This window comes from Podarcis muralis, chromosome 11 (genome assembly GCF_964188315.1).
Source record: "Podarcis muralis chromosome 11, rPodMur119.hap1.1, whole genome shotgun sequence".
Taxonomy (NCBI): domain Eukaryota; kingdom Metazoa; phylum Chordata; class Lepidosauria; order Squamata; family Lacertidae; genus Podarcis; species Podarcis muralis.
The window spans coordinates 49786628-49811130 of NC_135665.1; the positions used below are offsets into that span (position 1 = coordinate 49786628).

A 24503-nucleotide genomic window follows, 5' to 3' on the forward strand; every position below is an offset into this window, starting at 1 on the left:
AATCAAGACACATTATGAACACAGCCTTCCCCTGATCCACCAAACTTGTAACTCTAACAATAAAAGAAATGAGATTTGTCTGGCATGACTCATTTTTGAGGAAATCCATACTGGGTCTTAGTCATTCAAAGCAAATATTTCTGAAGACTGCATATTTCCAGATTTCGTGCAAAGGAGATGGAATGTGAATGTGAATCTACAGCCAACGTTCATGCAACAAGTGGTTATGTGGGACTACATTCAGATATGGCAAAGCCTAGTAGCATTGGAAGTGACAGTTCTCAACTGGTCATGAGCCTATGGAGTGTCTATTTGTGCTATATGTATTGGCAGTGTGCATCAGGGATCAGGGGAATTCTGTGGGCATAATGTGTCTTGATTTCAGTACGGCTTTTGACAAAGTCCCCCATGATATTCTTGTGAACACGCTGGTCAAGTGTGGGCTTGGAAGAGGTAACTGTTAGGTATAGAAATTTCAAACAAGTCTAAATCATGCACATGATAACATTGGGAAGGAGCTCACTGATATCGCTTGCTTTCAAGGTCTGGCATTCCACACATTGCTGTATCGTCGTCACGCTCAAGCAAACTTCCACGGGATTAATGAATTCAACATTTTCGAAAGGACATTTGCCTTGCAGCTGGCTCTCCATTAAGCAACTGGAGGTTTTTTCCCCATACCTGTGAAGGATATTAGGGCTGAAATGAAATAGTTGAAGCTTTCAAATGCTATGAAAACATAACAATTTATGACTCTGTTTTTGGAAACTGACAATCAACCTAATGGTCCTAAATATACAGAATAGGAGAGGATTTCAGCACAATCCTTTCATCACAGTGTTGGATGTGGTGTTGGGGAATCTCTTGGTTAGGCAGTTGTCAGTGGCGTTAGAGCATGGGTAGGCAAACTAAGGCCCGGGGCCTGGATCTGGCCCAATTGCCTTCTAAATCCAGCCTGCGGATGGTCCGGGAACCAGTGTGTTTTTATTTAAAATGCATCTCTGGGTTATTTGTGGGGCATAGGAATTCGTTCATTCCCCCCCCCAAAAAAAATATAGTCCAGCCCCCCACAAGGTCTGAGGGACAGTAAACTAGCCCCCTGCTGAAAAAGTTTGTTGACCCCTGTGTTAGAGGATATTTCTCAACGCTTTTAAATTTCTTTTAAAATGTAAAAATCCCCTTGGAGGGTTATGTTGCCCCCCCAAAAAGAGGACATGTCCAGGATTTCCCAGACGTATGGCAACACTGCTTCGATTATTATTGCACATCCTTGCAGTAGCATCTAATGCTGGATTAATTCTTCTTGATGAACTGTCAAGATCAAGAAATTCTAAGAAGGTCCACTGGAACATTGAACTATTAAGATAATTTGATTCAGGAATTATTACAAAAAAGTAATCACATTTTAATGCACTGGAAAGCTTCTTACAGAGTAAACTGAGCGTTAGCCTCACTCGGGTTCATCCCAGTCTTCGTGATGTTGCAAAGCAAGATATTTTCTTTGATCGCTGGCATTCGAACGACACACGTGAAGTCCATGTCCATTTCACTTTCTGCACAGGTGCCTGAGGAGAGAAGACTATTAAAGGAATGCTGCAGACTGCAGTCTGACAAGTTGTAAGTACTTCTTAAGGAATGCACTCTGATAATACACGTGAAGTCCATGTCCATTTCACTTTCTGCACAGGTGCCTGAGGAGAGAAGACTATTAAAGGAATGCTGCAGACTGCAGTCTGACAAGTTGTAAGTACTTCTTAAGGAATGCACTCTGATAATATACCGTTAATATTTTAGTTTTTTAGTTCAGCCTCCCCCTTCTGTTTGCATTCTCTGATGGTCCATGGTTCCATTTTGTATTTACCTTCTTATAGATGGTGGTGGTGGAAAGCTGAGAAATATCCATTGAGATTGCAGGGGGCCAAGGTTGCCCTCTGACCAGATTACCTGAATCTTGGCAGAATCACATGTTTGCCTTGAGCGTTTGCTGAGCTAACATGAAATCTTGTGTGCCGGCATCTGCGCTTAACCCTTCCCAGCCCCGCCAAATTCCATGGTATGGGGCGGCGGGAGGGGAGGATGTTGTTAGCATCCAGCATAGGCACACAGCTGGAGATGGGGATGAAATCCAGCTCAGTTCACATTTAAAGACAAGTCTACCCAATTCACTCTTTCTGCAGACCTATCTCTTCTTAAATTTTTGTACTCTTTTTTTAAAAAAAAGTGTGGGAAATGCATATTTCAATAAGTACATAAATGCAAATTTTACTGCTTGCTTGCTGGAAAGGGGCTAGGCTGGGAGGTAGTGTGGATAGCCGCTTATGCACTGCCAAAAAAAGAGGGGGGGCAAGGCACTAATGTGCATTTAATTTGCATGTGCTAATTTGTATGTATAAACACTAATTTATAAAAATAATAATATAATTTATATCATGGGGGACTTTGTCAAAAGCCGCACTGAAATCAAGACATATTATGCCCACAGCATTCCCCTGATCTACCAAACTTGTAACTCTAACAATAAAAGAAATGAGATTTGTCTGGCATGACTCATTTTTGAGGAAACCCATACCGGGTCTTTGACATTCAAAGCAAATCTTTCTGAAGATTCTAAGGAATACAATACATCTTACCCTAGTGGGGGGAACTGGGTGCTTCCCCTGTCTGCTTGCCACCCCTTGGGGTAATTTCAAAGTGCCTCCTGTTCTTGCTTCTTATGCTTCTTTATGTTCAAACCAGACTTGGAGTGGTAAATCTAAATCCCCTGACAGTCCTTCAGCTAGAGGACAATCCTCTGTTACAGCCTACCTTCGTGCCCTCCAGATGTTCTGGACTGCAATTCCCATCATTCCCAGTCAGCATGCCCGATTGCTACGAATGATGGGAATTGTAGTCTAAAACATCTGGAAGGCACCAGCTTTTGGTATGATGTGGGGTGCATAGCCACTTCTCTCTTAGTCAACGTGTTCCCTCTAGAAGAGGCACTTGAGAGTAGCAAGGGAACTTTCAACAACAGATCTTTTTTCAATGACTCATTGTCATTGCATTACACCTTTCGTTTGCATGTTTTCTAGAATGTTTGCACAGCACTGTTGATCATCTTTTAATTCACAGCATTAACAAGTTCAGCACCACATGGTAAAGACGTGTGAGAGGTGTTAGGTTCCCTACCTCTAATTTAATCTGAAAGCTTTGAGAAAGGGGTGGAGAACCTGAGGCCCTTCAGATGTGGTTGGGCTACACTTCCCATCATCCCTGACCATTGGCTAAGCTGTCCAGGGCTGAAGAGAGCTGTAGTCTGATGGGACTTTGTCTCCCACAGGGTCCCCACCTCTGGATAGGTGCTATGGTGACCAGATACAGAAGGGGACTGGGATCCTCAGAGGAAGGTGGGACTTTGGCTGAAGCAGCATGGTAAGCAGGTCCCAGGTTATGACAGTGGCATTGCTTGTTAAAAGGAAGCAGGTAAGACCGCAGCCAGAGAGGTCCCTTGAGAGCTGCAGCCAGTGGGAATGGGAGAGAAAGTTTACCGTATTTATTTTTTGCATTTGAACGAGAAATAACTTAATTCGGACTTAACACAAATATCCTTCGAAAGTCTCACTTCCTTGAATTTTTCAAAGCTGATCTTCAACCAATATGCGCAAAAGTGCACATAGTAAGAAAATGTGAACATTAAAATGCATATGTTTGATAAAAATGTGCATACAGGTCATATATTATTTTAAAATGCACTGTATTAGGTAAAACTGATTGCACAAAGTTGTGGCAAAACTGCATAGGAAAATGTGTTCATCAGGAGCACTAAAAATGCTGATGAATTTTCATGAGGATTTTTTTTTAAAAAGCAACAATGACAAATAATTGACAAATGTCTTCGGGAATGTGGAGAAATCAAATTTAGAAAGGGAAAATTAGAAACATGGCAATATCAAAGGGGATAGATTCATCCACCCATAGCTGGTACACACAGCACCAGGCTATATCAGCCTATAGTCTGATCTGGGAGCAATCTGCATTGCTTGTGCATTTGTACACTTCATGGCAAATCAAGGGCAACTCACCAGTTGCAGCATACATAGCATGACACACAAGAAAAGGAGGATTTGGCGTTTCAGACCAAGCTGTACCAGGACCAACAGCCTTAGCAAGGGATGAGAACATCTGCACCTCCTTGGGCCAAACTGGACATGATGTCCATCTGAATTGGGCCCAGAGTTTGCCACCTACTTAGTTGCCCTTATGCAGCTGATGTAAAACAACAAATAGTTGGTGTGGGGCCAAGATGGATTGGGACAGCGGAGGTGGGTGGGAAGGAGATTCAAGGAGGGTTGGGGAACTTGCGTCCCTCCAGTTGGGTTTATAGCTGGGGCTAATGGCACTGGGGTCCAATGACATTTGGTGAGCCACAGGATCCCCATCCCCAAGTTAAGCCTCCATTTCCACACCCAATCCAGCTCAGACTCCCCTGCACCAGCTATTTTCTTGCAAAATAAATAAATAAGCGTAACAGCAATTCTTTTTGGAAATACCACATCTAGTTTGGCCCTTTGATATAACTGTCATAGATACAAGGAGATCTGTACTCATTTGCCCCTGGTTAAAAAGCAGAGACATCACCTTGCCAACAAAGGTCCGTATAGTTAAAGCTATGGTTTTCCCAGTAGTGATGTATGGAAGTGAGAGCTGGACCATCAAGAAGGCTGATCGCCAAAGAATTGATGCTTTTGAATTATGGTGCTGGAGGAGACTCTTGAGAGTCCCATGGACTGCAAGAAGATCAAACCTCTCCATTCTGAAGGAAATCAGCCCTGAGTGCTCACTGGAAGGACAGATCGTGAAGCTGAGGCTCCAATACTTTGGCCACCTCATGAGAAAAGAAGACTCCCTGGAAAAGACCCTGATGTTGGGAAAGATGGAGGGCACAAGGAGAAGGGGACAACAGAGGACGAGATGGTTGGATAGTGTTCTCGAAGCTACCAGCATGAGTTTGACCAAACTGCGGGAGGCAGTGGAAGACAGAAGTGCCTGGCGTGCTCTGGTCCATGGGGTCACAAAGAGTCAGACACAACTAAACGACTAAACAACAACAACAGTCTTAACAAGGATGACATGAATTCAGGTTATCAAAGAGGTTAAATAACGTCATGGGAATTTTGGCTGCCACTAATTCTTTCCTGTGGCCCTCCAGAGCCCTATCACCCCTGAGCCTTGGCCATGTTGGCTGGAGCTAATGGGAGCTTGAGTCCAATTAAACCTGTGAGGCTGCAGGTTCCTGGCTCTTTAGAAAGGTTGGTCTGACTAGGCAGCTTTTCAGCTAGAAGGCTGGAGCTTTCTATGAAAGCTTATTCATGAAGTGCTGAAGTCTGGTCTTTTCTGGCAGAACTCCAGGGTAAAACAAGTACCAGAAGGCTTGTTCACAGTTTACATTGAACACAAATGTCTCTACACATGTACCACTGTATGGGTAAAAGAGTACCCATGTTTATTAGCACAGCTTGACTTTTGCGCTGAGATTGTATATTTGCTGAATGTCAGTGTGTGAACACCCCGAAAATTATACTGTCAAGGAGGGGGGAAAACTGTGTGCCCTATTTGTTGGGGATTAGAGGGTTTTGCCCCAAATCTGACCACTCTGTGGCAGCTTGGCATAGCCAAGCTATTGGCATGGCTTCCCCCCAACGGGAACTCACAGGAACTCAGTTCCGGCACCTCTCAGGTGGGTACCATTGGCATTATAAAGATAACAAGGGAGGCGTTCACGGTGAGTTCTGACACCTCTTTTTCTAGAAAAAATAGCACTGACCATTGGGATAAGTTACAGCTTAAGATACAAAATTTGTTAATGGTTACATTTTGGGTGACTGGATTCCTTTCCTTCCCAGTGGGGTGGAAGTCCAGGCCCCACCAATTAGAATGAGCAGGGGGGCCACCAAGTGGGGCAGGAATGGCATACTAGAGTGAAGTCATACACACAACCTTCTAGAGTAGGGATGGAAGAAGCAATCCAGTTCCATCCACATTTAAAGGTGAACCCAACGAATTCACAGTTTCCAGCACAACATGGAAACTGAAACACCGCCATCCTCTGAATTTTGAATTTCGGAATTATTCCGCGCTTTAGAGAAAAGCATGAGATGACTCACCAGAGCCTGAATAGTCTTCCAGGCCACTTTCAGCAGCAATGGCAGGAAGGAGAATGAAGAAGAAAGCACACAGCGCCGGGCTTGCAGCGGCCATCCTGACTTCACATTCTTCTCTCCCCTGTTTCTGTGAAAGAGAGACAAAGGCGGAGAAACAGCTTTGCTTGCTATTTTATATCCTCGCTCTTAGAGAGAAGCCTTTGATAAGGCAAACCACAGGCAGGGGGAAACATAGAGACAGAGACAAGTGGGCACAGAGCGAAACAGGAAACCAAGGAGTGTGTTCTTGTAGAGGGAAATCAGATGAAAAGATACCACCACAGTCTACAGATTCACGCCCGTAGCTTTAGCATCACCTCCTGGTTCTGCACTAGAGGCAGAACATAAATTCCAGGGTCAGGACTGCAGCGTGGGCCAATGGATGCACTGGCAAGCAAGCAAGCAAGCAAGCAAGCAAGCAAGCAAGCAAGCAAGCAAATAAATAAATAAATAAATAAATAAATAAATAAATAGGTAGGTAGGTGCATTTAAGGGGTATTCCGGTTGATTTTTTTTTAAACACCCGCATAAAATCACAGCTGCTATGTTGCTTTGCTTTGTGTTTATGAAACCATGGCAAATATTGCTGCATAAGCAAAGCAGTTTCTCCCGCTTGAACGCTCCTGTCCTCTGGTAATGAAAAGAGCATTCATTGCCCAACTGCATTGATATCTTAAGAAAGAAAGTTTAAATAGGAATAAAAAAAGGTGGTCCAAAGATGGAAAGAACATCAACAGAATCCTCAGAAACCAGACCAATATTCTTCTTTCATTTTTTTTAGTTCTGTAATTAATAATAATAAATAATGATAAACAAACAAACAAACAAAATATTATTATTTATACCTTGCCCACTCTGGGCAGCTCCCAACAATTTTTTAAAAAAAATACGATAAAACATCAAACATTAAAAACTTCCCTAAACAGGGCTGCCTTCAGATGTCTTCTAAAAGTCAGAGTGTTCTTTATTTCCTTGACATCTAGTGGGAGGGTGTTCCCCAGGGTGGGCGCCACTACTGAGAAGGCCCTCTGCCTGGTTCCCTGTAACCTTACTTCTTGCAGTGAGGGAACTGTCAGAAGGCCCTTGGAGCTGGACCTCAGTGTCTGGGCTGAACGATGGGGGTGGAGATGCTTCTGCAGGTATACTGGGTCGAGGCTGTTTAGCGCTTTAAAGGACAGCACCAACACTTTGAATTGTGCTTGGAAATGTACAGGGAGCCAGTGTAGGTCTTTCAGGACTGGTATTATGTGGTCTCAGCAGCCACTCCCAGTCACCAGTCTAGCTGCCACATTCTGGATTAATTGCAGTTTCTGAGTCACCTTCAAAGGTAGCCCCACATAGAGTGCATTGCAGTAGTCCAAGCAGGAGATAACTTGAGCATGCACCACTCAGGCAAGACAGTCTGCGGACAGGTGAGGGTCTCAGCCTGCATCTGAGATGGAGCTGGTAGACAGCTGCCCTGGACACAGAATTGACCTGCACCTCCATGGGCAGCTGTGAGTCCAAAATGACTGTGCACCTGGTACTTCAGGGGCAGAGTTACTCCATTCAGGACCAGGAAGTCCTCCACACCTGCCTGCCCCCTGTCCCCCCAAAACAGTACTTCTGTCTTGTCAGGATTCAACCTCAAACTGTTAGCCGCCATCCATCCTCCAACCGCCTCCAGGCACTCACATAGGACCTTCACCGCCTTCACTGGTTCTGATTTAAAAGAGAGGTAGAGCTGGGCATCATCTGCATACTGATGAACACCCAGCCCAAACCCATTGATGATCTCTCCCAGTGGCTTTATATAGATATTAAAAAGCATGGGGGAGAGGACAGAACCCTGAGGCACCCCACAAGTGAGAGCCCAGGGATCCAAACACACATCCCCCAACACCACTTTCTGGACACGGCCCAGGAGGAAGGAGCGGAACCACTGTATGACAGTGCCCCCAGCTCCCAGCCCCTCTAGACGGTTTGGAGGATGTCATGGTTGATTGTATCAAAGGCCGCTGAGAGATCCAGCAGAACTAGGAAACAGCTTTGACCTTTGTGCCTAGCCCGTCAGAGGTCATTGACCAGTGTGACCAAGGCAGTTTCAGTCCCATGATGAGGCCTGAATCCTGATTAGAAGGGATCCAAATGGTCCACATCCTCCAGGTGTGCTTGGAGTTGTTCAGCAACCACCTGCTCAATCCCTTGCCCAAGAATGGAAGATTTGAGACTGGGCGATAGCCATATTATTATTATTATTATTATTATTAGTGGTTTAATGATCATCTCTTTCAGTGGGTCTGGGAAGGCTTCCTCACAGAGGGAAGCATTCACCACCCCACAGAGCCCATCACACATTCTGTTGGCTGGGGCCCACTCCCAGGCAGCCTTGCCCCTCTCCCCTTAAGAATAGAATGCAAACTATACAATAAACCAGGGATCAGCAACCTAAGGCCCATGGGCCACAAGCTGCCCACAGGGGTTGTTTAACCGGCCCATGAGCCGCTCACTCAATGAGTCCCCACGGGCTGCACTAAACCGGCACAGCGCAGTGCAGGGACTCGCTTCTATGGTGCCGGAAATCACGTCTGCGCATGCACAGACACCGGAAATCATGTTTATGCATGCGCAGATGCCGGAAATCGCATCTGCGCAGACACAGGTGCCGGAAAACTAAAACCTCAGTGCAATGTTTACAATCAATGCAGTTTTGAAAGGTTCTGTCCACCATTTTGATTCAAAATGGCATCAAATTGTATCCAAATATAGATAAAAAACCATTCCTCCATCTCAGGAACCAGCGTACAAAAATTATGAGATATCCAAATGCAAAGTGAACAAGCAAATTTCCAAGACGGTCTATAGTGGCCAATAACCAACCCAAGGCTGCCCAGTGAGCTCCATGACTGAGGGGTGAGGATTTGAACTCTGGTTTCCCAGGTCCTGGTGTGAAACTCTAACTGATACATCACACATAAAGGTAAAGGGTAAAGGGGCCCCTGACCATTAGATCCAGTCGAGGCCGACTCTGGGGTTGCGGTGCTCATCTTGCTTTACTGGCCGAGGGAGCTGGCGTACAGCTTCTGGGTCATGTGGCCAGCATGACTAAGCCGCTTCTGGCGAACCAGAGCAGCGCACGGAAATGCCGTTTACCGTCACGCCGGAGCAGTACCTGCTTATCTACTTGCACTTTGATGTGCTTTCGAACTGCTAGGTCGGCAGGAGCAGGGACTGAGCAACGGGAGCTCACCCCGTCATGGGGATTTGAACCGCTGACCTTCTGATTGGCAAGTCCTAGGCTCTGTGACCACTTAATCACATGTAACTATAAGGTGAATCGCTGACTCCCAAAAAGGAGAGCGTGAGCAGCCTAAAGATGAGAAAGGAACCAAAACACTATGAGTATAAGGAGTCTGGGTGCCACCGCAGAGAGAGAGGACTTTCCCAAGGAAATTCTCATATATGGAAGCATCTCCTATGTCAGCTCCTATTAGGTAGTTTTGGTTCTCCATTTAAGAATTGGTGGGTTTGGGGTTAGCTGCTGTCAGTCCCCCCCCCCCCCAATGTATGGTGCTCTCAGTATGGTGCTCTAGATGGGCATCACTTCACAGACATTTCTTCCTGTTTTGCATTTAATACTGGTGACCAGGGAAGGGGTTTTCCAAGCATAGGGAAACCAATATGGTAGATGCTTGTTGCCTTTCTTTTTGGTGCAAACATGTCTGGATCTGTGATTTAGAACTGGCAGAGGATACCTCTTGCTAAGGATAACTGCTTTAACATGGCGCTTTTGTCTCTTGCAGGCAGTTCTGCTGAAATTACCCCACATGCTTAATAATGTCGCAGAGAGATGTGGTATATCGAGCAATACACACACCAACCTCTTCATCTTTCCTGATGATTTAAAGGTAAAGGGGCCCCTGACCATTAGGCCCAGTCGTGGCTGACTCTGGGGTTGCGGTGCTCATCTCGCTTTATTGGCTGAGGGAGCCGGCGTACAGCTTCCGGGTCATGTGGCCAGCATGACTAAGCCACTTCTGGCGAACCAGAGCAGTGCATGGAAACGCCGTTTACCTTCCCGCCAAAGCAGTACCTATTTATCTACTTGCCCTTTGATGTGCTTTCGAACTGCTAGGTTGGCAGGAGCAGGAACCAAGCAACGGCAGCTCACCCTGTCACAGGGATTCGAACCGCCGACCTTCTGATCAGCATGTCCTAGGCTCTGTGGTTTAACCCACAGCACCACCCGCGTCCCAATGATTTATTCACATGCAAAAGCGAAATATGAAAACAAAGCCCATAGACTGGGTAGGAAGCTGAAGATAGGAAAGGAGAGATCCTGAAGACATGGGGGAGGGGAGTTGGGGGAGGAGTCTTAGGGTGATGGTGGATGAAAGATAGGAGAAACAATGGGCAGGGAGAAGAAAGGAACATAGCTGTTGAGGTGAGGTGTGCTGACTTCTGCACATTGACTTAAAATAATTCTGAAGACTCCTAGTTACCTGAAATGTCTCTAAGAAAACTGGTGCTCTCTGCCTCCCTGCCCCCTTAGCCAATGAAATGCACGCTGAGGAACACATTCTGCTCTACATGAGAAACATATAAGCCACAGTCACTGACTTTTACCCTGCACTCGTCTGTAAAATGTTGCTAATGAGCGCCAGTGGTTCTTCTGGTAAGGCAATTGTAAACAAATGTATCAACCACAGACAAGAGCGTCACATTCTGTGCGTGCACTCGCACACATAAAGACACACACACACACACACACACACACACACACACACACACACCTCTATAAGCAGTCTAAAAGCTGGGCTGGCAGAGATTAAAATTAGATGTTATGGGTGATAGAGAAAAACAAGCTGTACTTTGTTTCAGATGCCCTGAAGTTTGAGAATGAAACTTTTTCAAAACTTTGATTCACTTATCTGAGGATAGTGCTACAAAGCTACACTATGCTCCATGTAGTTTTCTGATTCTCTTTTTTAGATTTAACCTGCTGCCCCTCAAACAATAATAACGACGAAGTCGTTGTGGAAGACAGGAAGAGGGACTTTCTGCTTGCGCCATTTCCCAACTGCATGTCATTCCTCCTGGGGAAAAGATACACAGGTAAAATCCACGGCGGAAAGGCACTTTTCAATGGGAAAATAGCATATATCATTGTTTTTTGTTTTATTATTCATCAGCTGGGTTTCTTATCTGCCCTTTGTCATAAAGTCCCAGGGTGTGTTATGACAATACGAAAATTCAGTATTAAAATCAATTAAAACAATTCGCTATCAGAATAGGGTGGGTGCTGAAGGAGATGAATCTCAGGTGTCAAAGGCCTGTTGTTGCATCTTCAGCACAGAGCATAAGCTATACAGTGATGATGCCAGACACACCTCTGCGGGGAAAGATTATTTAGTCGAATCAGAAGTATATACAAGATGTCCTTCTGGCCTATAAACCTGCCATCAGGTTTAGCAGGCAGGAAAGGAGGGCTGCATAGTCAAGGAAAGGCAGCTTCTCCCCACTCCTGCTACAACCAGCTCCCCTCCCCCATCGGCTCCCAGAGCATGCAGAGAAATGAAGAATGAGAGACAAGGTGATGGAGCCTTATGCTGCTGGGGAAGGAACTGGGGAAGGAGCTTTAGAGAGAAATGGGAAGGTGGACCCCTTCAGCCTTGCGTCACTGGAGCCAGACCTACTGGGAAGAGTTGCTGTGATTTGTTTTGTTTCTTTGAATGAAGAGTTTGTTCAGTTTCTGTTAATTGGTTCTCATGGGAAACTTGCAGATTCTAGCTTCGCACAATTAACTCAGGGCAGTGTCAATTTACTCTTGGCAGAAAGCCCAGGTCTGCTTGACCTAGAAACTACTCACGCTGATTGGTTAACGACCAGCACTCTGCTCTGTTATCTAGGGATTGCTAGCAGTTTGATGTGAGGTGTGTTAGGAGTAGAAGTGCTGTGTATGGTTTTGAGAGAGAGAGAAAGAAAGGATTTATTTTGCTTTTATTTGTATGCAGAAACTCTGCTGGTTTTATTTTTCCTTTTAATAAATCCTGTAAATAGTTATTCTGAGTCTAGCTGACTAGTCATTACTGCCGCAACTAGCTTCCTCGCTGTGCAGGAAAACTCTGCTACGTTTGGGCTAAAGCCAATAGGGCTATGCCTGACACTTCAAAGTTCCATGAGAGTTGACTTCATTGACATCAGGTGCTTTATTGTTTTATTGCTGACCCTGCGCATGACTCCAGCTCCTGAGAGTGACATCAGGGGTTGAGCTCAGTCCAGCTGGCTGTAGGTGTCTGCTTCAGAATGCACTGGTGATGCCGGCCTCTGCTGCTAGTAGGATTGGGCCTTGCACTTGGTCAGCTGAGAGTGCAATCCTGGTGGCTGCATTGGTCTGGAGACCCTTTGCCCAACCCCTGATGGTCAACTTTGACAAGTGGTTGGGAACACCCAGCTTTTGGTCACCTGATGTCAGTATGATGCCAGGTGGTTGACAGGTGGATGTCCACGCACCTGTCCAAGTTGGCATGGGTGTGTGATAAAGATCTGGCCCGTCATGTCAGAAATGTTCCTCCATGTGAATTTAAGATGGGGGGAAATGAGAAACAGAGAGAAATTGAAATTCACCCAGTGAATGTGTCGGGACCAGAACCAGGAAGATCACAGGGTTGTTGCGAGGATAAAATGTGTGTGTGTGTGTGGGGGGGAAATCATATACAGCAACTTGAGTTCCTGGGAGGAATTAGAGGATCTAAATCAAAACTATATGTTGCTTTATAAAAATGGATTATTGCCAGTGTTAAAAGTGAGAGGACTGGTGATGGCAGCAAAAAGTAAGGAAGCGGGGAGTGCAGGAAACTTGTTTCATGCACAGCCAGAGTCAGAGGACAACAATTTCTAGTTATATCTGATGAAAATTAGGTCATTGTATGGCTACGAACTGCCACATCGCAGCCACATTCAGAATGAGGACAACATTTATCTACCATTTCAGATCTGAATTAGGTCATCTTATGGCTAAGAATTGTTACATCCTTAGATCAAAGTAGGCCAGTCTGTACCTGTCCCGCTTTCAAGCTAGAGCAAGGAATCTAATAGCTTTTAAAAGAGTGAAGTTCTGGTGCAAGCCTGAATTAGAGCAAAATTTAATAAAACACCAGTTCTTCTAGTTCTGGAAGTGTGTGTGGAAGGAAAAATGAGGGAGCCCAGGCCAGGTTTTTTGCTGTGGTCCTCTTGAGGAAATTGGGGTCACATTCGAACAGGAGCCTTCTGGATCAATGGCTCTTCTAGTTCAGGATTTGGGTTTCACAGTGTTCAACCTACAGGAAGCCCATGAGGATGTGAGTGAAATAATTTACATTTTTTTTTTGAGCAACTCTGCACAGACAATTTGAAGACAATGAGAGGTGTCACTTCCAGCACTTCTAATTTGATGATTTAAAGCAAATATGAGTGTGGTGAAGTTCTGAAGATGGTCTGGGAGTCTTGGCTTAGGGGTACAGCTGAATGAAGCAGAATGGAGAACAATGTGGTTTCTGCCCCAATTTAAAGCCATAAATGACAAACCATGGGGCGAAATCCAATGGTATCCATCTATCATCTGAATGGACACTGAATGGATTCATTTAGTCTGAACCAATCTGATCTGAGCTTGGGTGAGAGTTCTCCCATAAGTACCCACAGTAAAATAAAAAGTTGTCGGACATACAAAGAAAATTGCATTTAAAAAAAAACAACCCATGAGGATAAATATAACCTTCTGAATTTGATCTTCACCTTTGAAACAAAAAGAGAATCACAGGGCAGGGCCAAATCAGCAAGACGATTACCAAATCATTGCAAAAACAGATACTTTTCTCATTTAAACACTGAAGACGGAGGAAAGCTGGGCTTAGGGGACAAGCTGGGCTCAAAAACACAGAACACACACACGGATGATGCGAGTTTTAATATCCATCTGTTATGCGCAAAGTGCAGCTGACCCAACAACCAAGGCAAGCAGTTTGGTTTCACCCTTCCACTCTCCACAAGTGGGGCCCAACTCCGAGAAACCACTTTTCTGGTTTTTCTGCCACCTTTTGGATAAAAGCTAAAGGTTATGGTATTTTAGAATACTGGGTGGTCCTAAGTGAGTACCCCCCCCCCTTCTTCATTTTGACTGTAGCAGAAAGACCAGGCCTGTTGGCAGACCAACTCTGTGTTACAAAGATGTTTGCAAACATGGCATGTGGACTGGCAACATTAACCCCGTCGTGTGGGAATCCCTTGCAGATGACCACAGTAAGTCAGGTTGTGCGTCTATAGCAATGACCAGAGGAGGAATGACTGCTGGGAGGACCGCAGAGAGAAGAAACGCCATGGCGCATCTGCAGCAACACAACTGGATGCCTTCATCTGCCCCAGTTGCAACAAAACATGTCTCTCCTGCACTCTATAACCACAACAGGTGCTGCAACCGTCCAACAGCTTGACCTCACCTACAAAGGCGCCCTCCTCCATTGTCTCCTGAGACAGACAGATGCCGACTGGTAGGACAGAGGTGGGTTTTTCCACTAGTGACATCGGTGTTGTGAAATGCTACCCCATTGGTATTGGCAGACAAGCATTCCCTTGATCTCCAGGCTTAAGCCTCCTGTTTTAATTGCTTTTTTGGGCAACTGTTTTAAATGTTATACTGTTTTAGCTGGCATGTTTATTGTACTTTTTGATAAATGTGGATGTTTATTTTAACATTTTGATGAAATGGTTTCATTGGGTGGCTATATATTGAAAATTGTTCTTATGCTGTTAATGGCAACTAACCCAGTGGTATATAAATCAATAACTATTAACTCTTATGAATACTAGTGACTCATTAGGAAGCCAGGCTTCCTTGCAGCTCCCCCACCAATAATAATAATAAATTTTTTTATTTATATCCCGCCAAAGCTGGGCTCACCTGGGTTTTTATCACTGCATGACATGTGAAATGGCTCTGGCCACGAGCGTTTAAGATCACGTTAGCATTGTATTGCTGAAATAGACTTTTATTTAAAATAGAGTGAATACAAAACATTACTATGCTAACTGAAGTAAAGAGTTCCACAACAGAGCAAGGATCAACCCCCAAAATTCAGGAAAGCATTTGGAAATGCTTTTGTTGTATTAGAGAGCCTCCCCACCCCATAATATTTTAACTTGGGATGACAGCGGTATCTCCATCACTTGGATGTGCTTGGTCCGCTGTCTGCAGCATCAATTTAAAATCCTACAGGAATAAGAAAAGAATAAGTTAGAAGGAAGTCGCTATACAGACAGCTGACTGCTGAAGGTTACTGAAGTAGGTCCTCTTATTCAGCAATCAAAAATAGACATGTTGATCTACATAAAGAATAGATAATACTTAACTAATACTTAACACTCAGGGTAATACTTAACTAATACTTAACACTCAGGCTAATACTTAGTTAATACTTAACCATCAGGCTAATACTTAACTAATGGAAAACTAGCAAAAAACTTTCCTCTATGGTAGGAAACTTAGCACTGGAGTAAGGATCCCTGGAATACACCTAAGAGGTATTTGAAAACTTTTCAAATAATGCTAGCAACATATAATTTATTAAAGGAACATGGCTGCACCCCCTTTTACAAAATTAGAAGTTATCAACATTCTCTATTACCAAAAATGATTTGGGTAATACAGAATGGTTATTGGTACACAATTATACACACATACCATGGTACCCCCAAGGACACAAACCACCTTACTCCAAATACTATGTAAAGGCTTACAACTGGAAAAGTAGTTACGAATCAGAGTTATAAGATTCTATTTTATCTAGCCTCTATGTTACCTGAATTCCAAACCAACATGCATTTCCTCCACCAATAATATTAATTTCACGATGTCACAATTTTGTAACGTCACGATGTCGAAACAAAACAAAACAAAACAGAAACAGGCTGTTGTGTGGAACAACCAGCCAATAACTCTACCTTTGTTAGTTCATATTTTAGAAGTTGTTACTTGTGAGGGTAAATCCTATTATTTGCCCCCTTTGAGCACAGCCATCAGTGTGCTCCATCTGCTCCACCTTGCCAGATTGAGCCTGGGCCATGTGGGCATTCCAGTTGGCCCGTAAATTGTCTGTAAAAAAACAAACAGGTAAACGAAAGGAAAAAAACCAACCAACCAAAACTCCTCCTGGGGGTGGTAGTTGCTGGATCCAACCACTTTCTCTGGGTGCAGAACCAAAGGCTCACCTGATGAGCGCAGGGTGGGCTCCAGTGGAGAATTGCACAGGCCGATAAAATAATAATGCACATGAATCGTAGAAGGGGGTGGCCACAAAGGGGGCGGGATGGACAGTGGAGAAGGAGACTGGCCTGGAACATGAGGTCAAGCTCCATTGCTGGTCACTGGGAGGCCTGGCCTGCCAATCAGGTTGGTGTGGGTTTGAAAATTCAAGGAGGAGGCTGAGTAGGAAGAGGCAAAGGATGCAGCAGGCTGGCTTGTGTGTCAGGAGCCATGTTCATGGAATGGGGAGGGAAGGGATGTAGGCTTGGATCTTGGGAACGGAAAGGGGAACGACTGCTCTAAGAGGGCTGCAGCATTGCCTCTGCCTGGGTATTATTATTATTATTATTATTAAAGGTAAAGGTACCCCTGCCCGTACGGGCCAGTCGTGTCCGACTCTGGGGTTGTGCGCCCATCTCAGTTAAGAGGCCGGGGGCCAGCGCTGTCTGAAGACACTTCCGGGTCACGTGGCCAGCGTGACGAAGCTGCATCTGGTGAGCCAGCGCAGCACACGGAAACGCCGTTTACCTTCCCGCTAGTAAGCGGTCCCTATTTATCTACTTGCACCCAGGGGTGCTTTCGAACTGCTAGGTTGGCAGGCGCTGGGACCGAGCAACGGGAGCGCACCCCGCTGCGGGGATTCGAACCGCCGACCTGACGATCGGCAAGTCCTAGGCGCTGAGGTTTTACCCACAGCGCCACCTGCGTCCCATTATTATTATTATCTTACTACAAAAAAATCTAAAGGAATATTCTTAGAGAACCTGTTCAACTTACACCCCAGCTGGCACTATTATCAATATTTGACAGTAGAAATGAGGAAATAAAACTGAAGGCACTATTATTACTATTATTAGTGCCTTTGGAATGAACTACCATGGTTCAGAAGTGGAAGAACCAACACTGGGAAAGGGTGGACTAACATCAGGAATATAGCTATACAGGAAATGCTTACATGGCACCTAAGACTTTTGTCTGGTAGGACTAAGCCAGAAGACTTTTGGGCAGTTTGGCGAGATATTTTTGAAGTTATGAATAGGGCATGGCTGCCACACTCCTTGACAGCATATATGGAATATGTGAAAATGATAGGATTTTTGCAGAGCTATATTGATGCACACCCCGTTCCCCTTCTTTTTAGCTCATTTCCTGCATTTGTTTTCCTCATGTGAAGTATAAGATATACTAGTCACTTATATTATTTATATCTACTATCCATCAATATGTGATTCAACAGTTCTCCCTACTGTGTTTTGTTTTCTAAACTATGTGCAAAATTAAAGAAAAGCCTTGAAGCAACTTACAATTGTAAAAAGAAAAGAAAAGCATACACCCACAAGAATGGAAAACAAACACCCAAAGGCATAAAACAACATTACTGACTGTAAGTGCTCATCCCACAATATTATAAACAAGGATAAATGCTACCCTACCCTGAATGATGAACACCAAACAGGCAGTGTCATCATAGAATATGATCCCAGTGAAGGGGTGGGGGATGTCCTGGGTAAACAGGAACGTCTCAGCCTGGGGCCTGGAAGTTGATAGTGATGGTGCCAGGAATACTTTTCTGGGGAGAGGATCCCACAATGGAGGAGCCACCACTGAAAAGGCCCGTTCACATGTTGCCGTTCTCCATAACTCGTTGGAGGGGGCACACCAAAAGGCAAGGTCTAGGTATAAACTGGAAGCTGCCCATCTGTCCCTAGTACTATGTACCTTGAGTTGCTGGCAAGGGGGAAGAACCACTTGCTGCTTTATCTGAGGGAGCAAAATGTGTTGGGCAAGCCCTGAAAAGAGAGGATGGCTTTGTGGATGCAAGAGCAAAGGGAAAGAGCAGAGGAAGAGGGGCGTGGATGTATCTGGGTGACAAATCGAAAGCTCCGGAGTCTATTGTACACTGATGCACATCAAAGGGAGAGTGAGTGGAGCAGAAAGAACTGTGTGCGTGTGTTTGTCATGCAGCACCACAGAAATTTGCTAGAAATGATACAAAAGAGTACAACTGATTTCTTACTAACCCTTCATCAGATGTGTGCCCCGGGCAAGCTTATGGCCCAGGCTATTTCGCACACTAGTATCTATTAATCAGTACCTGCACGAGACGTTCTACTTCTGACACACAGAAAGAACAGAACAGTGAATGCTCCCTCCCTCTCCCTCTCTTTCTTTTTCAAGGTTGTGACTCAGAACTGAGAGGAATTGATTTCAAAGAAAAATGCCACTTCAAGGAACTGCCCCTTAAGAATGAGGAATTGCAACAACCTTCAGAGTGACTCACAGCTCCCAGAAGGAAGGGATTAAGAAATTTCCACGAGATCTGTTGTTTCTCCCCACTCAGCTCCAGGGAACCCTGCGGATACTTGGAGGGCTATTCAGGAGTGCCTCAATGTTCAGCAGTAAGAGGACACGCTTCCCTGAGTTGTATCTCCATATCAAGATGAAAGCAATATCATTAAAAGAAGAGTGATGCCATTAACCAAGGGCTGAAATAGAACTATCTATTGTATTCAAAGTTAGCCCTGCTCAGAGTGGACCCATTCCAATTAATGTCCACAACTAGTTTAAGTTCCTTAATTTCAACAGATCTACTCTGAGTAGGACTAAATTTGGATGCAACCCTATTTGCTTATAGGGACGCGGGTGGCGCTGTGGGTAAAAGCCTCAGCGCCTAGGGCTTGCCGATCGAAAGGTCGGCGGTTCGAATCCCCGCGGTGGGGTGCGCTCCCGTTGCTCGGTCCCAGCGCCTGCCAACCTAGCAGTTCGAAAGCACCCCCGGGTGCAAGTAGATAAATAGGGACCGCTTACTGGCGGGAAGGTAAACGGCGTTTCCGTGTGCTGCGCTGGCTCGCCAGATGCAGCTTGTCACGCTGGCCACATGACCCGGAAGTGTCTCCGGACAGCGCTGGCCCCCGGCCTCTTGAGTGAGATGGGCGCACAACCCTAGAGTCTTTCAAGACTGGCCCGTACGGGCAGGGGTACCTTTACCTTTACTATTTGCTTATACTTGTGGGTTGTGACTTGATTTAGACGTGGGTTGCATCATGGGGCACCAAACCAAGTCCATTTTTTTAAAATGGGGGGGGGGGAGAGTTGGAGAAAGAGAAGTGAAGTTATAGGGAACCAGCCAGGGGGTCTTCTCAGTAGTGGTACCCACACTGTGGAATGTCCTCCCATCATATGTCAAAGTGGTAAACAACTACCTGACCTTTAGAAGACATCTGAAGGCAGCCGTGTATTGGGTGTTTTTTAATGTGTGATGATTTATTGTGTTTTTAATATTCTGTTGGGAGCCACCCAAAGTGGCTGGGGCAACCCATCCAGATGGAAGGGGTATTATTATTATTATTATTATTATTATTATTATTATTATTATTATTGATATTGTTGTTGTTGTAATATAGGGTTCACCACACCTCCACTTGTCCCATGCCTAGAAAGTATGGGTCCAAGTGGTTTTCCATTTGTTTAACACTTTCTAGGCAAGTTTCTGAGTGGTTTTGCCCTTGTCCCACTCCTTTCCTTGGGAATACCCACTATTTAGGCAATAAACCGTCTCAGGTGTCAATCCAGAGAAATCCCAATTGATTTCCCAGGGGGAAAGTGGAGGGGCAAGGGCAAGTCTGGATGAGCCCATAGATATAGCCAGTGATTGCAGCAGAAATGCCGCACTCCAGCTATAGAAGCGTTTCATGCTGCTTAGATCCCATGCATTCATAGCACTGTAGTTACCAGAAAATGAAGGAAATGGTACTAATAACATAAAAGGAAAATGTTAGCCAATGGAGGGCTGTAAATCATTATCAGTTCAAGGATGCTAGAAGAGACAGATACATACAATCAACATTTCATTAGCTTATCTCCCAAAAACCCAGTAAATAGACACATTAGTGAAAAATCAGACTTGCCCTGCTGTGAAATCTCAAACAATTAAACTTGCTTAAATACGATTATTTGCCTGTACTATACAGGATACACTTGATTCCTTAGAAACCAAAGAGGTTTGGGCCATTATTGCAAAATGATCTGGAACACAGATATATATCAAGGAAGGTCTGTTGTACTGACCAACGCAATGGAGAGAGAAAAAAAAATTAAAGGGTGAACTACAAGCGACCAGCTGTCTTGAATTGCATATGGTGTGAAATAATGATGAACGGTAAAAATAATGAGTTGTATCCAATGAAGCAATTGCATAATACGGACAGTCTAAGAATTTGGATGTACAGGAAAATTGTATACAATATTTGTATATTCTGTTGGAAGCCGCCCCGAGTGGCTGGGTTAACCCAGTCAGATGGGTGGGATATAAAAAATCATCATCACCACCAGCAATACTACCACTAATAATTATAAACTGCTTGATTAACTGGTTTAGAATCCTTCGTCTCTATACTTAAAAGCCTGCACAGACTATGACCCACCAAGGCAAAAAGTAGCCTAACATGGAGAAGATTTAAAGATGTTAATGTTTAATTTAAAGGGTATTAAAATTGGGATTTGGAAAACCGCTATAAGGATATGCAATGAAATTCAACTAAGGGGAAACGAGGAAGTCATTTTACAAAGTAAATAACTGTTATTTTCAATAAGGTTATGATTTATGTTTGTTATGTTTTGTTTGTTTTATGTTTTTGTTTGTCGTTGATATTGTAAAAACTAATAAAATTTTTGCAAAAAAAAAGTAAAAAAAAAAGGAGCCCAACATGGGGCTTGATGCACCTCCTAGTTTACTTTTCCTCAGAGGCGGAGCTAGCTTCTCCGGCATGCTGTGCACCCAGGGGCAGGGCTACAGGGGAGGGGCGAGCATCCCAGGCGTGCGCTGCGCATGGGGGCGGAGCGAGCCACCCATGGAGGGCTGCTTCCTGGGGGGAGAGGGAGCTGTGCTGCTTTGCCAGCAGCCTTCCTCCCTTCCCTCTTCCCTTTGACAGCTCGAGGGAGGCTCCCACCCCAGGAAGCAGCCCGGGAGTGGGCAGCAATGGCTCGCCACCCGCCCACAACTCCCAAGCCTCCCCCGAGCTGTCAAAACAAAGGGGGAAGGGAGGAAGGCCGCCGGCAACACGGCGCTGCTCCGCCCCTTCCCCGACGGCTCAGGGTAGGCTTGGGAGTCATGGGCGGGCAGCGTGCTGAATGTCACCCCCCCCCAGTGATGACACCCGGGGCAGACTGCCCCCACCGCCCCCTTCCTCTGCCCCCCTAAGACTCCATTTCCCACCTTCCTCTGCTGTTTCCCTGCATCTACCTTGGACGATAAGCCCCTTGGGGCGTAAGCAAGTCATGCCTGCCCTCTGCAAAGTGCCATGCACGTAGATAGCAATATTTAATATGGGGTAATAAATAGTTGTGGTGCCTGCCTGGGGCTTCAAAAGCCTGGGTCTGCCAAGCCCCAGGCCAGCCAGCAAGGCCACAACTATATAGCTTCTAGGCTGGGTCACAAGCTGCGAAGTCTTGCTTAGAAGCAAGCACTTCATCCACAAAGGAGCAACGTGCGACATTACTCAGCAACGCTGCTTTCTCCTCTGGTTCCCTATCTGCTTCACAAGTGGAGATGCTGCCACCTTATAAACCACACCCGTTAGCTTCTGCTCCTTTTATCTCACAAGTGATCTCAGAATAACACAGCTCTATGGGGTTTGTTTTCGTGCAGTTTTATTCTTCTTGAAAAGAAACCTCTCTTTTGTTTTGTTTTTGCATTGCTGTTTATTTGATGAGTCTTGGGAGAGGCGGGTGCAGAATACCTATCACCTTGGAACCTGACGTAAAGACATTCAACCTTGAACCTGACTGCCAGCATGCAGGACTAGCTGCAGGCTTTGGGGCTATCTAGGATGATGTGTTCTCAACACTTAGAGAGCCAGTGTGGTGTAGTGGTTAAGAGCGGTAGTCTTGTAATCAGGGGAACCAGGTTCGCTTCCCCGCTCCTCCACATGCAGTTGCTGGGTGACCTTGGGCCAGTCACACTTCTTTGAAGTCTCTCAGCCCCACTCACCTCACAGAGTGTTTGTTGTGGGGGAGGAAGGGAAAGGAGAATGTTAGCCGCTTTGAGACTCCTTAAGGGGAGTGAGAAAGCGGGATATCAAATCCAAACTCTTCTTCTTCTTCTTCACTTTGTCATAGTGGGCTTCCCCAACCTAAAGAAAACCATTGATCCCTCCCAAGCTCAAGGGCACCAAAACAATATAAAGAAATGACTTGTTAGATTGTCACCATTTATCAGCAGTAAGTATAAGGATACAGAGTGAGGAAGGTGGAGGTTGGTTCATAGTCTCCTGTTCTGTATATCATGCATGCAAAATTTGGAGATGATGTACGGTTCCCTAGCAGCTGTCTTCTTCAAGGTTATTTTAAATATTTTCTAGAAGCAGCAAGGGATGGAATTTTATGTTATGGGGTAGGGAGATACATATATTGATCTCCAGTCCTCATGAAAGTAGATGAATGTCCAGTGGGTGAATATGCACCTCCATCTTTGATGAGAAAGTGTGTGGGGAAAGGACATGCTTCTTTGTATGTGTGTTTCCAGAATACATCCATTGACCATCAAGTAGTAATGACTCCAAATGAGAAGATTCTGGCCTCATTCTCCCTGACCGAGAACTTTTCTCCTGTTTTGGGAAATTCTGGACACCCTCTGCAAAAATATTTGTGGTTTTTAAATGCCACATTTGCCCCCATTGCCATTTAATTTAACTGAGCAGCGATAACTCATATGAATGTTGTCAATGATGTCACAATGCTATTATCTGATAAGATGGTATCAAGAATGGTACCAGTGCTGATTACGACCGTCATCTACACAGAAGGTCAGTGAGGGCAAATGAGGAAGCGGAGGAGGGCCAATGGCACTGAGAAACAACAACCAAGGGAACAAACGGGCCACCAAACCATGTGCCAATTTTGAGCTGTCTGTTGCAGAACATTCAGCATAGCCCCAGTAAATGCCCTCTCTTCCCTGTTCCAAGCAAAATGGTTGTTGCAATTGTATTTAGGGACTCTGTAAATGAAGAGGTCTGTTTTCACTTCACAGCACTTTGTATTTCCTGAATGTAAAAGAGAAAGACAAGACATTCCGGATCCCTGTGTACTTACAGGGAAATAGATACTTACGTGAAGCTTGTACTGCTGGTAGCTGTTAATCAAGTCTTGAATGAAGGGGTGCTGCAAAAGAAGCGCCACTGGGATGGGCGTCAGATCTTCGGATCCAAGATCCCGGTATACCTTAATGAAATGCTTCAAGGGAACATAACAAATGGCTTACTGTATTAGGAAAGTGTAGCAATTTGGAAAGCAACAATCAGAATGCTGTCAGAAGCAGCACACCGAGTGGGACAGAGCCTCAACGCTGGCTTCCCCGCAGCAGCATTGCTGCAGATTACCAGCAAGGGGAAGAACAAGGCAATGGGCACACTGATAGGACCACCAGATTGGCTCTGATGGTGAGCTGCCAGCCCTGATTTCCCTACTACCCTCCCTCCTAGGAAGTCGCTGTGATGCTTGGTGGCAAACATCCTTTATGGCCACGGGGACTGCTCTGTTCTACTGACAGTGGCCTGGGGGGCTGTGACTCTATTTTGCTATGCAACGGTTGGGCAGTCAGGTTTAGCAACTATAGAGAGTGCTTCAAATGTCTAACACTTGGCCATGAGGATGGTCACAAGCATTATCCCAGTAATCTTTACAACAGGTTCGTTAGGTCCTTAGCATTATCCCCATGCTGCAGGTTCAGGAGTCTGAGGCTGTGGCTTGCCTGTGCTCAAGTTCAGGGAACTGGTAACTTCCAGTCTCACAATGCTAGCTGCTATACTGTACACTCAGATTAAAGGCCATAGCATGAGACATCCGTGGAGAGAGACAACATTTTTCAGGGCAACTGTAGGGTAGGGTAACTGTAGGGTAACTGTGCTATTTTCCTTAAAAGTAAAACTGTGAGGAAACTCTCTTACCACATCTTGATTAAAGTTGGTAGACTAAAGTCTATTTATTTATTTAATTTACACCCCGCCCTTCCTCACAAATCAGCCTGAGGGGCTTCCAGCTGTCTGTCTGTGGTGAGCGTTTGACAACCT

General features: G+C 45.1%; 2 protein-coding genes across 2 annotated transcripts in view; both read right to left on the reverse strand.

The window, feature by feature from the left end:
* The window catches only part of IL7R (interleukin 7 receptor), a 28077-nt gene extending 21593 nt beyond the window's left edge, over positions 1–6484 (reverse strand). The window contains exons 1-3 of the mRNA XM_077936430.1: positions 6144–6484; positions 1430–1565; positions 524–681 (exon numbers count right to left, since the gene is read on the reverse strand). Coding sequence (XP_077792556.1) covers positions 524–681; positions 1430–1565; positions 6144–6237 — 388 coding nt within the window. The 5' untranslated portion in view covers positions 6238–6484. The remainder of the gene's footprint in view (positions 1–523; positions 682–1429; positions 1566–6143) is intronic.
* Positions 6485–15163: 8679 nt separating this feature from the next.
* Positions 15164–24503, reverse strand: part of SPEF2 (sperm flagellar 2) — a 39398-nt gene continuing 30058 nt past the window's right edge. Inside the window, exons 12-14 of the mRNA XM_028748516.2 lie at positions 23545–23667; positions 16137–16287; positions 15164–15405 (exon numbers count right to left, since the gene is read on the reverse strand). Of these exons, the coding sequence (XP_028604349.2) occupies positions 16186–16287; positions 23545–23667 (225 nt within the window). The 3' untranslated portion in view covers positions 15164–15405; positions 16137–16185. The remainder of the gene's footprint in view (positions 15406–16136; positions 16288–23544; positions 23668–24503) is intronic.